Here is a 14,910-nt window from a genome sequence, read left to right on the forward strand (position 1 = left end):
GGCTGACTCCAAGGCCTTTTCTGTTTCTTCTCCAAATGGAGAAGGTCTGTTCTAGGAAACAAATTTCCTGGAGGTCTAATTTTAGAAAAACAGCTGTTTCTGCTGGCCCTGGCCACCGTGTGCCCCCTGCCTTGCCCAGCCTGACCCCTTGCCTCTGCTCTCCCCACTCCCAAACCAGCCAGGGCAGGTTATCCACCCCAGATAGGGGTAGTGAGGGCAAAGGGGCATTGCATGGCCAGCAGTGTGAAGGAAGGCTGTGGGTTTTTAAGCGATGGGTCTTGGTTCCAGGTCAGCCAGATGGTGCCAAATGACAGGCTTAAATTCTGTTTATTCAAAGGCCTGCCTGCTGTTGAGCAGCCAGACTGGGCAGCATAGGGATTAGGAGTCCTCAGGGACCGCTGTCCCTGCAGAGACACTGTGTGAGTGCCCTGGCAGGCTCAGAACACCACTGGGTGTTCAGAGGTCCCCTTCTGGGACCTCTGCCTGACACCCTCCAATTCCCTACTGGCCTACCCCAAGGACGAGTGTTTTGATGACCAAGGAGCTGCAGTCGTAATCTCTGCTGGGCAGGGCTCGTTTTCACAAGATGATGAGCAAAGTGGCTCCTGTCACTACCTGTCCCACCTCTGGCTGGTGCAGCTTGAGATCCACTTTGCCCTTGGGTATAAAGGACAGAATAGCACCAAACAGCCCTGCAGATGCTCTCTGGGCAGCAGCACCTGTGAGCTGGACCATGCGGGCATGCAAGCACTCAAGAGGTATCTTTCCTGACCATTAATGATCTCCCTGTAAACCACAGGGACTGTGAGCCTTCTTGCAAAGCCATGTCCCGTGGGAAAAGCAGCTGGGCATGTGCAAAATGTGGCAGTCTCATCAAGACATGTTTGAACTGCCTGCTTGGGGATGATGAGTTGTGGGAAGAAGCACATGGCACCCTGCAGAATACACCCATGGGTCCTGCCATCTCCCCTCACTGATTTGGAGGCATAAAAAGAAACGAAGCATGAATTTAGCACCAGCAAAGAGATACTGCACCGCCAGTGGGAAATGTATTTTAGCCACAGATCCCTTACAAAGAAGGAAACACATCTGCAGGATCTCTATCTTGCTACTACACTGTTGCTACTACGACTCCTGTTGCGTTTTCTTCTTGTATTCCCTCATCCAAGCCAAATCCCACTTCTGTAGCTCTGTGGGTATGTCCCTGCAGGAGGGGTCCCCAGGTTCATGTTGTGGAAAGCACATATAAACCATCTCAGAGCAAAAGCTCTTCCTGACAGGAAGGTCAGGCACTAGGTATTAAAGTACTTTCCTTTTGTTTCCTGGTCAGCTAGTTGCGTAAATAATTTTGTGCCTCTATTTTCCCTTCGTGCTCTTTTGTCCAGATGGTTTCTAGTGGAAGATTTTTACATTAGGGAAAGTGTGTTTGAACACCCTGGCAATAGGCAATGGGCAGTCCTGGCCCCAGGTGTTGCAAATCTAACATTAAACACACTGGAGGAATGGAAGGAGGCAGAAAGTCCCAACAAACAGAAACCATTATCTCCAAGCAGGAAGCAGAGAGGTGCCAGCAGTGCAATGAGCTGTTGGGGCCCAAAAATTTCCCACAGTTTTCCCCAGAGCTGTCCCAGGTGCGATTTACTCAGGAACTTCCTCCATGGGCTTTCTTTTCTTTAGGGTGTCACCAGCAGCAGCTCTCCTGTGCTCCCTGGCTGCTCCGGGGTGGAAGCACAATTTTATCCTGGAGTGCTGCAAGCAGGAGGAACCACCAAAGACAGGTCACCTAAGGATGAGGAGAGAGGTAGGGATGGGAAGAGAACAGCTGCCAGCATAAAAGCAACAGCAGCCCCTGGGGCACCTCCCAGAGCAGTAAATCCCTCCCATAAAGCCTTCCTTGCCATGCTCCAGTACCTCGATGTGGTGGCTCAGGCACTAGAGGTGCAGGAGATGGCACAGTCATGTTCCCAGCCCCACTCTGAGGGTGGCTGAAGTGTGGTTCTGTGCATGGCAGGTCACCCCTGCGGCCCCAAGGTAGGTGGGCATCGCACGCTGCTGCAGGAGCAGGGTGTGACCACATTCAGGGAATTGAAATCATTTGGGAAAAAGAAAAGCTAAACCAGCTGACACTACGGGGGGCTCTGGCCGCTTCCCTCATTTCCAGGGGAAAGCTTTTCACACTTCACAATAACAAACAACAAATTTTTAATTGTTAAGGCCAGGGAATTGTGAGTGGGAAAGCTGTCCCTCAGGAGGACAGAGGGTTGCGATAGGCAGGGACCTCCAGCCTTGGAGTGGTGCAGGGAGGGGAGACGTGTTTGCCCAGCTTCTCTCCGCCAGATGCAGGAGTCTACAGCCAGAAAGGGAATGTGGGCATCACGAAGCCCTTCAGGCTCCGCCCTGCTCCGGCGGGGTCCGGGACGGAGCCGCTGCTGGGGAGGGCGTTTATTCATTGTAACGACCCCCCAGCTCCCAGCGCGAGCATCGCCAGGCGACAAGTCCCAAAACTTCAGGGGCCTGAGGGGCAAGTCCCAAAGCAGCGACGCCCGGGGTGCGTGCAGGGCCGGAGAGAGCATCCCGGACAGCCCTGGGATGCGGACGCCGCTCCCGCGGGGAAGCGCTCCCTCTCCCGCAGAGCCCGCCCGGCTCCAGCCGCCGGGGCCGCATCGCCACCTCCTGGCCCTCGGGGGAAGCGCCGGAGAGCCCCAGCCGGCCCCGGGCAGGGGCTGGTCGGCGGTGGGGGCTCGTTTTTTAAGGTACTGCGGAAAGGAGCAGCCCAAGCACAGCCCTGTGAGCGGGCTGAAACCCAACCCGAGCCCTTCCCACTGGACCCTGGAGGGTACCCCGGCAGCACCCCTTCCCAAGCATCTCCAAGCCAGCAGGCCCCCCTGGAAGTGTCAGGCACATCCCCATGACAGAGTGGCTGAGGGGGAGGGCATCCCCAGGCTGACAGAGACCCCTCCACGCTCAGACGCTATTTGGCCATCCTGTCACCGCCCTGCTAAGCCAGCCCTGCCATGGTGCCCCCATATTCTCCCTGTGGCACCACCAAGGCAGCAGCTTTCACACCCTGGCAACCGCCTCACTTCCACTTCCCCCAGCTGCACTGGGCAGGGTAACATGGGGGTGCTGAGTGGAATCCAAACGATCTGTTGCCAACTTCCAAGCTGTCAGAACCACCTTACTCTGGGGCAGCAGTGAGGGCTCTCCAGGGGGAAAAGCCCATTGCTGGCAACACCAGCCCCAAAACGTCAGCACTTCATCACTCCACACCTCTGCATAAGAAGACTGTCCTGACACAGCTGGGATTCCCCCAGCCTCCTCACACCTTCAATTTATGTCCAGCAGTATTTAGGTGGCATTAAATAGTTTAGGACCCTCCTTCTGGAGGTCTCACTACTCAGGTAATGTGATCCTTTCCAGTCCTTTCTCAGGGCATGGGCTCTGGCTGGGGGGGGCCCATGGCAGAGGCAAAACCCCTCCAGAGGGGCTTCCCAGAGACCCCCAAAAACCCAGCAGCTTGTGCTGTGAACAACCTGGAGCATAGGAGCATTAGACCCCTATCAACCACCAAGTAAAATCCTGCATTTTCAGAGGTTGCCACTCCCAGCTGGCCCCCAGCACCCCTGATTTATGGGAGGCTCTTTCTGGCAAGCAGTATGTAACAAGACAATGATGAAGAAAAGGAGCTGCGCCCTCCCCATTTATAGTCTGATTAGTTCGCCTTACACATCCCAGCACTGCTAGAGGTGCTGGGAGGCTCTTTCCAAAAGAGTAGAAGCCTCAACAATGCCTAGTTTTCTTTGTTCCATTATTATAAGTGCTGTCCTCTCTTCTCTATACTGAATTTATGAATCATTTAGTTTATTAATCCCTGAAGAGTCAGACAGCCCTAGGGTTTGTTTTAGGGGGTGCAGTAAAGCCAGGTGGAGGGGCCAGCCAAGCTCTTGCTGTGGAGTGTGACGATTGGGGCCTGCCCCCTTTCCAACCCCGTGCATAAACCTCAGGGTCAGCAGATGCCAGCACTTTGTCACAAGGGGTTTCTTTCTCTGACTTACTCCCTTTCCCTCTCCACCGTGATGTTGTGCTGTTTCCTTAACTCTCATGAGAGGTTTTTGCAGAACAGGGTTGAGGTTCTTATTCTTTCCCTTCTGTTTTTCCATTTCATGGCGCAGCTGGATAAGTTTCGGAGGCTTTTTTCTCCGAAGGTAGGAAGAGGAGTCACATACCAGAGAGACTCTCAGTGGCCCACAAAAACTGGAGCAAGAAGTAAAACACTGTCAGAAAAGGTGCTGCAAGAGTGCGCACGGCAGACAGACAGGAAACGTGTTGGCTTTCTCACAGCCCACGAGAGACCGCTGGTACACGGAGAGCAGTCTTATATCATTTATACTGCCAGCTCTACCTCCTACACAAGAGGTTTCTAGTCTTCAAGCAAATTCTATGCTGGGTTTCTCCTGTAGTTTGTTTTAGAGGGGCCATGGTGAGCCAGGACTGGTCCCCAGGCCAGGCTGCTCCTGGGGGTCTGGGCATTAAATCTGGCTTTCCTGCGGGGCAGCCCACCCACTCGCCTCAACCAGGCTCCTGCTGTCCTGTCCTTGCACAACCAACCAGGAGGGAATGGAGCTGCCTCCAGGCTCTACAAGCCGATTCCTCCTTCAGTGAAGAAACAATCTGTTTCTTTTTTTTGTGGTCTTTGACCCAAAGTGCTCCCTCTAGCCCTGCCCACTGCAGCAGAGAGGGAGAGGAGCAGGGGAAGTGCTTGGCTGTGCCAGGCAGCTCTGATGCTCCTGGGTGCTTCGCTATTCTCCAGCGCAGAAATCACAGGGTGGCACTTGGTAACCACTCAATGAGAGCCACAACACAGTGTTTGCAAGAAAACATTAAAAAAAATTCCTGGTGTGGAGCTTGCTTCAGTGGGCTTCCCTGCAGAAGGGGGATGGAGAAATTCAGGCCCCTCCCGGGGGTGCCTCCCAGCGAGCCTGGGGCACCCCACAACCCCAACGCTCCTCTCCCCCCGCCCTGCTCCCTACAAAGTCAGTTCCTGTTTGTGAGGATCTGTCCCTAGTGCAGGGTCCTTCCCTCCTCTTGTTTGTATGCAGCACTGCTGGAGGCTGATTCCCCCCCAAATCATCATGGACATGAAAGGTTGTTCCCAGGCTGCCGCAAGCTGTGCGGGGCAGACACAGACTGCACACCAGGGGAATGCTTCCCATATGCCTTTATTTGCAATGTTACAGGACTTTTTTACAGGCACTGTGCGTTGGTGTTCCAGACTGGTTTGGATTTTTTTTCTGTATTACCCAATGACTGAGAGGTGTGGTGGGAGCAGGGAGAATCCCTCAAATCAACCATTCCAGCCTCCAGGAAGGCGTAGGACATCTGAGAGGAACAATCTGCTTCTTCCGAAGCCACAAAGCAAGAACTCTGGTTTATAAAAAGGTTTAAAAAATAATGTACATATATAAGAGCAGCTTGAAGCTAAAGTACAGCGGTAAGTGGTACATAGCTATGCGTATCTGTTCACACCCTTTCTCCAAAGCTGGAAAAGGGATGGTTTAAAAACTAAAAACAGTTAAAAAAAAAATAAAAGAGGGATTCCATGCATTAAATTTTAGTGTTTTGTGCAATTAAAATGGGATGAAAATAAATATAACTTAAAAAAAACCCAACCTTTTCCATGACACTAATGGAACAGAGGCAAGTCTATAAGGCACTTCCACATGGGCTATTCTAGAAAGCCTGGCAAGGAGCTAAAACAGTGCAACCATTTACAATGACATCTGATGAACAAAAGACACCTGTCTGGTGAGATATGAACCGAAAAAAACCTTAGGAATCTTCAGTCCTTGGGAAAGAGGCTGAGGCATGGCTGCAGAGGGTTCAGTGGCCAACTCCTCCTCCTCCTTATTGCTGCTGGGAGATCTCCCCCACCGAGGGTGCCGGATCCACCAGCCTATGGCAGAGGGGCTCTGGAGCAAAACGAGACACTGTGTTTGGGGATGAGCAGGTGAGGGATTCGTGGCTGTCAAGCTCCTGCAGCCCCTGCTGCACTGTGAACTACTTCTGTCCCCAACTTGAGAGACTCCTGCCTTGCCCCGCAGACTCCCCTCCCCACAGTCCTCTCGACGGATGACCTTTAGTGAGCCAGCCCTGCCGCCGCTTAGTTCAAATGTTCCAGGAAGTTAAAAAATAGCCTCCGCCCTAAATGGGGAACTGGGTGTTTTTGCAGGAGCAGGAGCGCAGAGATCCACTCAGCCTGAGCAGGCTGGGAAGCCAGTGCAGTGGCAGTCAGCCAGCTCTGAGGAAAAAAGGGGAAGGCATGGGCATGCCTGACCCCAACTCTGCTTTGCCAAGCTCCTGGTGACTAATCCAGGAGATGCTTTGCTGCTGTAACCCTTCCTCTGCTGCAGGTAAAAGTTATGGAGATGCTCCAGGTGTGAGGATTGCCCTGGACCAGGTGTGGGTGTCGGTGGCACTACCCCTACATGTGTGCTTGGCTGATGGTAAAAAAGACTGATCAACCTGGATGGCTACTTTTGGTCTCATAGTAGTCCTTTATAAGCGATTTTTTCCAGCTAAGGAGGATTGCAGACCCCAGCTAATGTAGGCTGGAAGCAGCTCCTAGCAAGGAAGCTGGGGCTCTAGAGAGGATTTCAAAGTGTTACCCACCAGGACACCCTGTGTGGGGGATGTGGATGGGAAGCACCTGGCCATGGCAAATACCCATGCCCAGCTACATGGCTCTGCAGCAGGAGAGAAACACTCACCCTTCAGTGACACTCAAAAATAACTCAGCAATCTCTACAGATGTCTACAACACAACCCCCCCCCAAATCTGTCCTTCTAGCAGCTCTTAAGGACTTGGCACAGCCAGTTCTCTAGGCTGAAAGGTGCTGGCAAAGACAACTAACGAGCTCCCACCCCAATGTCCTTCACCATCTACACACCTTGCTCACACACCCGCACTGCCAGAGGGTCCTAGGCATGGCCACTGAGTGTTTTCAGGACGAAGCTAGCAATCCTAGTGCAGGGAGAGGCTCCTTCCTCCACCAGCCCTCTTAAAATCAGGCTGTGCAAGAGACAAAAGGGCGACAGGCAAAGCATGTGCTTGCCTAAGCAACCCCTCCGGGCTGCTCCTGGCCTGCACGGCCGCCTGCTCCCACTGACTCTGCAAAGGCAAGGTTTCAAGTTCAGCTTTTGTTCTGGCAGGTTAGCTCTCTATTTACAAGGAGAGGGGAAAAAAAAACCCAACCAAGACAACCTAAGAAACCACAACAAAAACAAATTAAATAGGGAGAGTATAGCTTTCAAATGGGAAGGGCAAGGACTGGAAAGTGTCTTGTAGTGCAGTTCAGAAGAGTCAGTCGGGGGCAGGTTGGCGGTAGTGGCAGAGTTGGACACGCGGCTTTAATGCAAGTCTTCGCTCTGGGACAACTCCGTCAGGATCTGAATAAGGTTGTCCAGTCCCCAGAGGTAGCCGTCCTCTCTGTTTCCTTCCACCCAGGGCACATTGTGCTGGAGAACTTGTCCCTCCGGCAGTGGGGTGGTTTTCCCAAAGTCAATCATCCAGACTTTGGCCTGTTCCTGCTTGTCGTGAATGAAGAGGAGGGAGCTCCCAATTACCTGCGGAGAGGTGAGATGAATTAGCGGTGCTTCTGTTGCTCATTCTCAGCCAGCTTTGGGGCTTTCAGACACCTTATCTCAGGCTGCACTTACAAGAGATCTGCTGCAGGTTTTTTTGCACAAGCAAAAGCAAGCTCTGGCTGCTGCTGCTGGTTGTGTTTGCACATGCAATTCATGCATTCAGACAAGCTGATTTACTCATTCAAATGCCAGGTCTTATCAGAAGGGGAAGATCAGAAAAACATGGGCATGAAAGACAGAGATGTCATTTTGGAAACTGAGCCAAGGTCCCCTAGGAAGGAATGAGATGAATTGTCTCAGCCTTCAGATGGGAATTTTCTCCACACCTGGTTCTTTGTCATCACCTTGTGCTGTTCACACTCCCCAGCCCTGCAGACACCACTGCAGGGATGGGGTACTCCAAGTACAAGTTCCTTGCAACATGTTGTCTCCTGCCTGAAACACCATCCAATTACACTCAGATTCCCCCTAGAATATCCTCCTGGCTTTCACAGCACTCTGAGGGTGCAAGGTACAGAGCTGCATGCATATGAATCTCCTTTTCCCTGAGTGCACTCGGCTTCATCTGCTTTGAAGGACTCTTTCACATCCTGATCAGCCTTTGGGAAATCCTGCGGCAAGTGTTGGCCTGGGCAACTGGGGGAAGCCCACAGGGGCATTTAGGCTCTGACAGCAGAAGGCTCAAGACCTAGTGCAGTGGGACAAGACCCCATGACCCCAGTGGTCACCAACCATGAAGTAGGATCAACATATGGGTATCTCCAGCTCAGGACCCTGACCCATCCTAGTTCAGAGTCCCAGCCAGGCTGACACCCAGCACCAGCTCTGCTGTGGCTTCCCAATGCTTAGGGAACATGTATCAGTATCAGGCCAGTCACCATCATGCTCTTATGCTGAATCTGCTCCTCCAGACAGAAGATTTTAGCAGGGGTTTCTAAAGAAAAGCACCAATGGATGTGCTTCAGAGCTGTCCCAAATGGAGACTGCTCCCCAAATTCTCTATGATGTGCATGAATTGGTGGAGTACAAACTCACCTGCCCTTGTATCACAGAGGGACCTTGGTGACAGGAGTGAAAGGGCAGTAGCAGAGGTAATGCAGTGCACTGAGAGACACGAGTGTCCCGTGTGTACGTGGAGGAGAATCCACTTGCTGTCAGCCCTCCACAACAGCAGCACTAAACATTACTCGGGACTCCCACATTCATGCTATCAGCAGGGTTTAGCTTGAGGTTTGCCTTTAGACAAGGGTTTTGAACAGGAAGCATGTACTGTTTGCAAAAGCTGTTATGAATTTACATTTTAGAGGAGGCTTTTTCCTGCAGTGCATTGGGAAAACATCCAAGGTCCAGAGTTATGTATTATTTCTGAGAAATGCTTATCTTTAGCTCTCCTCCTCCTAAGCCCTGACAGCCCTTTCTTGGCCAGGAGAACATTTTAATTTTAAGGGAGAGCCTTTTGCTGACGTTCTTTGCTTGTCTGTCCTGGGCCGCCAAATTCTTCTACAGTTCCTCAGAGGAACGCTGCCCAGCAAGGGCCCTGTGAAGGGACACACAGAGCATGGCAGTCCTTCTGCTGTGCTTCATCTTGAAGCGGGATGGAAAGTCAAAGCTGCTGCTTTTTAATTTTTAAGGAGTGGAAACTCCTTTCACAACCTCCTTTGAAAGGCTGCTTTGTTTCTGTGTTTTCAAATGAAACCCTGGCACTCCGTTTCAGGGAGCATTTTGTTTCCTGTGCTGAACTGACCTGAAACCCTCAGTTTTGACATTTCCCTTCCAAGTGCCTCACAGGCACTGCCATCAGGAGGCATGGCCCCATCTGCCTCCAGCTCCTGGCAGGACCCTCCGCGTGTGGCCAGAGCTGTGGCGGCTCATGCGGCTCCGGCTGAGGGACACTGGGCTCTTGGAGCTGTGGCTCCTGAGCCCTGTGAGTCAAAGGCTCCTGTGAGGCCCACGTGACAAGGACACGTGCTCTCATGTATTTTTAGGTAGATGCAATAGCAAATATTCTTTGTCAATGTTAAATCGATAGAGTTATTTCATTAAATTGTGGAGCATTTCAGTTCCTGAAATGGCCAAAAAAGAAATAGCATTTAGTCTTTGTTTTCCCATCAGAACTGAATTTTCACTGTGGAAAATCTTGGTATCGTGGACAGGAATTTCTGTAGGAAAGTCCTTCCAAAGGAATAGTTCTTACTATGGTGCCCCAACCAGCTCAGGAAAGCCAGGCTTAGGATAGCTGCAATTTATGGCTATGTTGAAGCCCTGTTTGATCACATGGAGCATCTGGCAGCCAAATGATACCTGAGACACATTCAAACAGCCATTTCTCTCCAGGAAACCCCTATGGTTTTACACCAGGGATTTTTCCCTGTCATGTAAATCCATAAGGAGCCTGAGTTCCTCCTAGATGGCTTCTAATCTGTATGAACATTGGTTTTCAGTAGCTTTGAGCCCATGTCAAATGCATAAACATTGTATCTGTCATTATCTGTATCTGCACGTGGATTATTAGATAAACAGGGCTATGAAAATATGGATGTAAGAATAAATTCAAAATTATAGGTATTTACAGCCTCTGATTTTGACTTCTCTCCTTGGACAAGCTGAGATTAAACAGTTTGCATTTCCAGGCAGATTTATCTAAACAAGAGTATTACCTCATGGCACTTGAAGAATGGGGATGTCTCCAGGGTAGCGCGGATACCCTTCAACCGGTTAAGGTAACTGTTCTGGAATTACAAAAAACAAAACAAACCAAGATGTCAGTGCTGAGGAAACCTACACAGAAACCACTGCATGGGGCAGACAGGAAGGTCACCCCTCTTCCCAGCATCCTCTCCATGATACTACGTTTGTATGGAGAGAGGCCAAGGGTGTTTCTCAGCCGCCCTGCGCTCAGCATCCTCCCACAGACCTGTCCCCTCAGAGAGTATCCCCTTCTTCTTGTGGTCCACTTATCCTTTTACTTTCTACAGTATCCTGTGCCTTCCAAAACTTAGTGAAAGCATTTGCTGTTGCTGAAACAGAGCTTCTGCAGACTCTCCCCACTGCATCCATGGTGCTCCTGAGGAGGGAAGCAGCCATCACTGCTGTGCATGCACAGCCAGGCTGTTTTTTTCTCTCCCCTGCACCCTTTTAATAGGTCAAGTCTTCACCTCATCTGTCGTTTTACTCAGTCAGTCAGACATCAGGAGACACTTCTGTAACTCTGTATCAGCACTTCTGCAGAGCTGGTCCCACAGGCAGAAGGGCTTTCACACGAGTCAACACTCAGGTCAAGACCCGTGAGTCTGTTTGAGCATCCTGGCAAATTGCTGGAAGGCACTAAATGTTCTCAGGGGGCCCCACTGGTAATTTGATTTTGGGGTTTATTTAGAAGGACTAAGCGCAAGAGCACACACACAGCAACGCGCCATAACACATCTGCAAGCAGAGATGTGGAGATCACTGTATTAAAATGCTTTGGCCAAGGAGCCCCATCCAGAGCCCCAGCATGATGGTGTGAGCGTGCTCCAAGCTCTTTAGGGATAAAATACAGCCAGGCAATTTCATTTTCAGATCCAGGAATAATCCCAGGGTAACCCTCGTCAAAGTGAACATGCTGGTTTGAAGGAGGTAGTGCCAAGGGCCACTCCAGTTCAAGCCTTGCCTTTGGAGACTTTATGCAGTACAGCTTAAAATGGGAGCGCTTTGTCAAACAGGATATTTGACACAGTTGGTGTAAATTGTTTACAGCTACATCTCTTATTCTCCTGGCAACACAGGGAAGCTTGGAAAATGCTGACGGCAGCTTGCCCATGCGAAGGGCGCCTGGCACCGGGCCACCCTTCTGCGAGACCGAGCACAGGGCATTACAGCCATCATGCCAGGCTGGGAGCCCCTGCCATTGCACACTGGGGTAAGGAGTGGGCTCAGAGGTGGCCATCAGCCCCACAGAGGAGGGGCAGAACATGGCTGTGACTCCTCAGCAGGTTTTGGGAGCCAACTCTTAAGTATCATAAGCAGACTCGACCGGGCTCAAGCCGTGCTGTTGCAGCCAACATGTTCCTTCCCAGCTCTTCCCTCACCCCTGCACCAGGATGGTCTTTCTCTGTGATATTTCTCAGGTTTTTTACAGAGAAATTGCTCAAGCTTTAGCCCTGCAGGGCAGGGAGCTGAGGCCAGCCTCTGCAGGAGAAGCCCTCTCTAGGGAGTCCTCCCACCATCCCCCACTCACCAAAACGTTCCTGTTCCCTCTGGTGAACTCCCTGAAGGCCTCCATGACTTGTTCCTTTGTCCGTGTCTTCTTGAAGTCCCGGTTCACAGTGCCGTCCTCTTTCTGGAAAAGACAGGAGAGCAGTGAGTGGGACGGGGAGGGAGGGATGGAGCTGGGGCAGGACCAGTGTTTCAGCAGCCGTGCATATTCCTGAGTAGGGTGCAACCATCATTTTTGGCAGCTGGAGGATCTGTCTCTGGAGCAGGGGTGAGCAGAGGCAGCAGCTCTCTGCCTTGAACATCCCAAATTATCCCACAGCCCTGATGTGCTGACCTCTAATGCAAACAGTAACTCTCCATCATTACACACTTGCCAAGGTCACTGGCAATGTGGACAAGCTCCTCTTTCATGGACCTGGGTGCTCACTGCCAACACAGGCTGGAGAATCCCTGTTTCTGGTGTTTCTGTGCCCAAACAGCTTCCCATCACTGTTGTGGCTGAGCACAGGTGATGACACCAGCCTTGGGCTGCCTCGCTGGTCTGGGTAGGACAGCAAAGCATCATCACAACAGGACAAAACCGTGTGGATGGAGACAACATCTCAGGAGCAGGCACAAAATGTGAGGTCCTTCACGGACCACTCCAGCAAGGAGATGAAGGCAAGGAGCAAGTGCCATGGCTGTCTGGCCTCACTAGTCCTTTGATAGTCCACAGATTGCATACCCTCAAAGGCAGCAGCCTGGCACTGAGAAGCAGAGAGCAGCTTTGTGCTCTCCTCCACCTATTCCCCAGAGGCACATGTGTCCTTGGCCTGCCATGGGGTTGGCATGGCTTGGTCCACTGTAGGGATGACACTCAGCCCTGACCCAGCAGTTCCTGTCTGAACCTCTGGGCAGCTTTGTAGCCCTCTCTCCATTTCCCTGATCCTCCTGGGCTCTGATTTTTACATCAGCACTCATTTCATTGTCCGGAGGGGCTGCGGGACAGGCAGGCAGATCCCGCTTCCTGGATACAGGGGCTATTTTAAACCACACGTGATTGTGCTCATAGCTCCATTGCAGAGCTCCATCCCACTGCTTGTTTGCACACAATAAAAGACATCCTGTGGGCCAGGGAAGATGAAGTAAAGATGAAGGAGCAGAGCAGAGGCTGGGGGAAGAAGAAGGTACAATGAAATCACCTGCCCTGGATATTTGAGACACACCCAGCAAAGTGCCCTGGGATGGGGCAATGTGCATCCCCCTGGACAGAGGGCTGGCTGTGGGCATGGTGGACAGGCCAGCGTGGGGGGGAAAGTTGAGTACTCAGGCTATGGAGAGCTGGGCAAGGCAAGCCCAGCACCAAATCAACACCTGATGTGCAGTTTGGGATGAATCACGTAGCACACTTAAGCTTCTAACTTGTGTTTTGTGCAAGCATTAACAAAGGTGACAACAAAAGAACAGTATTAAAAGAAAAACTCCAGGAAAAATTTTGCACAGATTGCAACCAATGCAACCAGCTTCAAACCACCCTGGACTCAGCCTGACCACCATGCTGCCACAGGGTAATAAAAGCAAGGCTAATGGTTGGCAGAGCATGTATTGGTAGGGCCCAGGGACAGCCTTTGGCTAGAGACTCCCTGCTGTAGCAGCTCTCCTACTGATGGACCAAACAGAGCCAGGCTCCCTACTTTCGGCTGTGTCTCTGCACCAGCACGGGCAGGAGGCCCTCGCCCGACTTTCCCAAGAAGGGCAGCTCACAAGCCCCATCCAAGGCCAGACACAGTGTGGCCAATGGTGACACATGTGCGATGTATAGGGGAAGGGCACTGGGCCGCTTTATGTCCTTCACGTGAGCCCTGATGTGGCAGCTCAGAAACCAACCCACCCTCTCCCAGGGGGGATGATCGATATCAACCTGGAGAAGTGCCACAGCACTCATTTCACATGTAAAGAGCACAACTTTCCACAAAGCATCCAAGAAAGGAGATGGACTTCTAAGTGCTCCTAAAAATAAATGAAAATCACAGATGGTCTTTCAGATAAGGCAGCCTCAGCTTCAGGAAAGCCAAACAGCCTATCCGCAGTGCTGCTCCCATCATTACCCGCCTCCCGCAGTTTCCTTGCCCAGTCAGACGTTTCTGCCACGAGGCTGACAACTGCCGTAACATTTACAGGTGTCCGAGCCCCAAGAGGGCTGGCTTCCATGCAGGAGAAATGTGAGGGGGGCTGATAAGGACTCTTGCAACCTCCGCCCCATCAGCGATTCCAGTTCGCTCTGGCGTCACCAGGGCAGGGTCCAGGTCAGCCAGATCTCCCTCCAGCACTGCGTCTGACCTTGGATGGGGCTTGTGAGCTGGCTGTCTTGGGAAAATCAGGTGAAGGCTTTCAGGGCTGGTTTTGGGACCCTGCAGACATTCCAGCCCTGGGGAATACCATCCCACCGTGGCCTTGCTGCAGGCAGTGGTGAGTGATGCTCAGACCAGATCAGGAGCTCAGAAGTGTCACTTCTTGCAACGAGCTCCTGCAAGCTTCAACTGGGTCACCAGGGATCACTTGTTTTACTTTTACTTGTTTTACTTTTAGCATGGAAATTTTATTATTAGCTACTGTTTCCAACAGTTTCAAGCTATTCCAGAAAGTTAGATGAGTGTCATTATCTCCTTTAGCAGAGGAAAATTTCCATTTTAAAGAGGAAAAACTGGATCCTCAAGGCCATCTGGGAAAGGGAGAGCTCAGCCAGGAAAGGGTTTCCATCCTTCTTCCCAGCCCTGAGCTGCCTGTTCACCTTACCTGCCCATACTGTCCCAAAGGCTACCACCGTTCCTCTCCTTGCCCTCTGACCCCTTCCAGCCCTTGTGTCCAAGGGCCAAATCCCGTCCTTCCCTTCCATTTCAAGGTACTCTCCTTTACCAGCCTCCAGCCATGAGCAAGGGGCAGGGCAGATTCACTCCTGCTCTTCCCAGGGAAGCATCCTCAGCAGGAAGTGTAACATGGAGAGACAGCCAGGGCACCGAAGGCACTTTCCTTAACGGAGGAACTCAACCCCAGAAATAGGGCAAACAACAGGGATACAGCACAGCCAGCTCT

General features: G+C 51.7%; 2 protein-coding genes across 2 annotated transcripts in view; one reads left to right on the forward strand and one right to left on the reverse strand.

Moving 5' to 3' along the window:
• Positions 1–14,910, forward strand: part of LOC126640324 (protein stum homolog) — a 224,107-nt gene that overhangs the window by 49,826 nt on the left and 159,371 nt on the right. The gene's annotated exons all lie outside the window — the stretch shown is intronic.
• ITPKB (inositol-trisphosphate 3-kinase B) overlaps positions 5,204–14,910 on the reverse strand; it is a 68,445-nt gene continuing 58,738 nt past the window's right edge. The window contains exons 6-8 of the mRNA XM_050316020.1: positions 11,861–11,962; positions 10,302–10,373; positions 5,204–7,623 (exon numbers count right to left, since the gene is read on the reverse strand). Coding sequence (XP_050171977.1) covers positions 7,408–7,623; positions 10,302–10,373; positions 11,861–11,962 — 390 coding nt within the window. The 3' untranslated portion in view covers positions 5,204–7,407. The remainder of the gene's footprint in view (positions 7,624–10,301; positions 10,374–11,860; positions 11,963–14,910) is intronic.

The sequence above is a fragment of the Myiozetetes cayanensis genome, unplaced genomic scaffold (genome assembly GCF_022539395.1).
Source record: "Myiozetetes cayanensis isolate MyiCay16 unplaced genomic scaffold, myiCay2020 scf2-11, whole genome shotgun sequence".
NCBI classification, from domain to species: domain Eukaryota; kingdom Metazoa; phylum Chordata; class Aves; order Passeriformes; family Tyrannidae; genus Myiozetetes; species Myiozetetes cayanensis.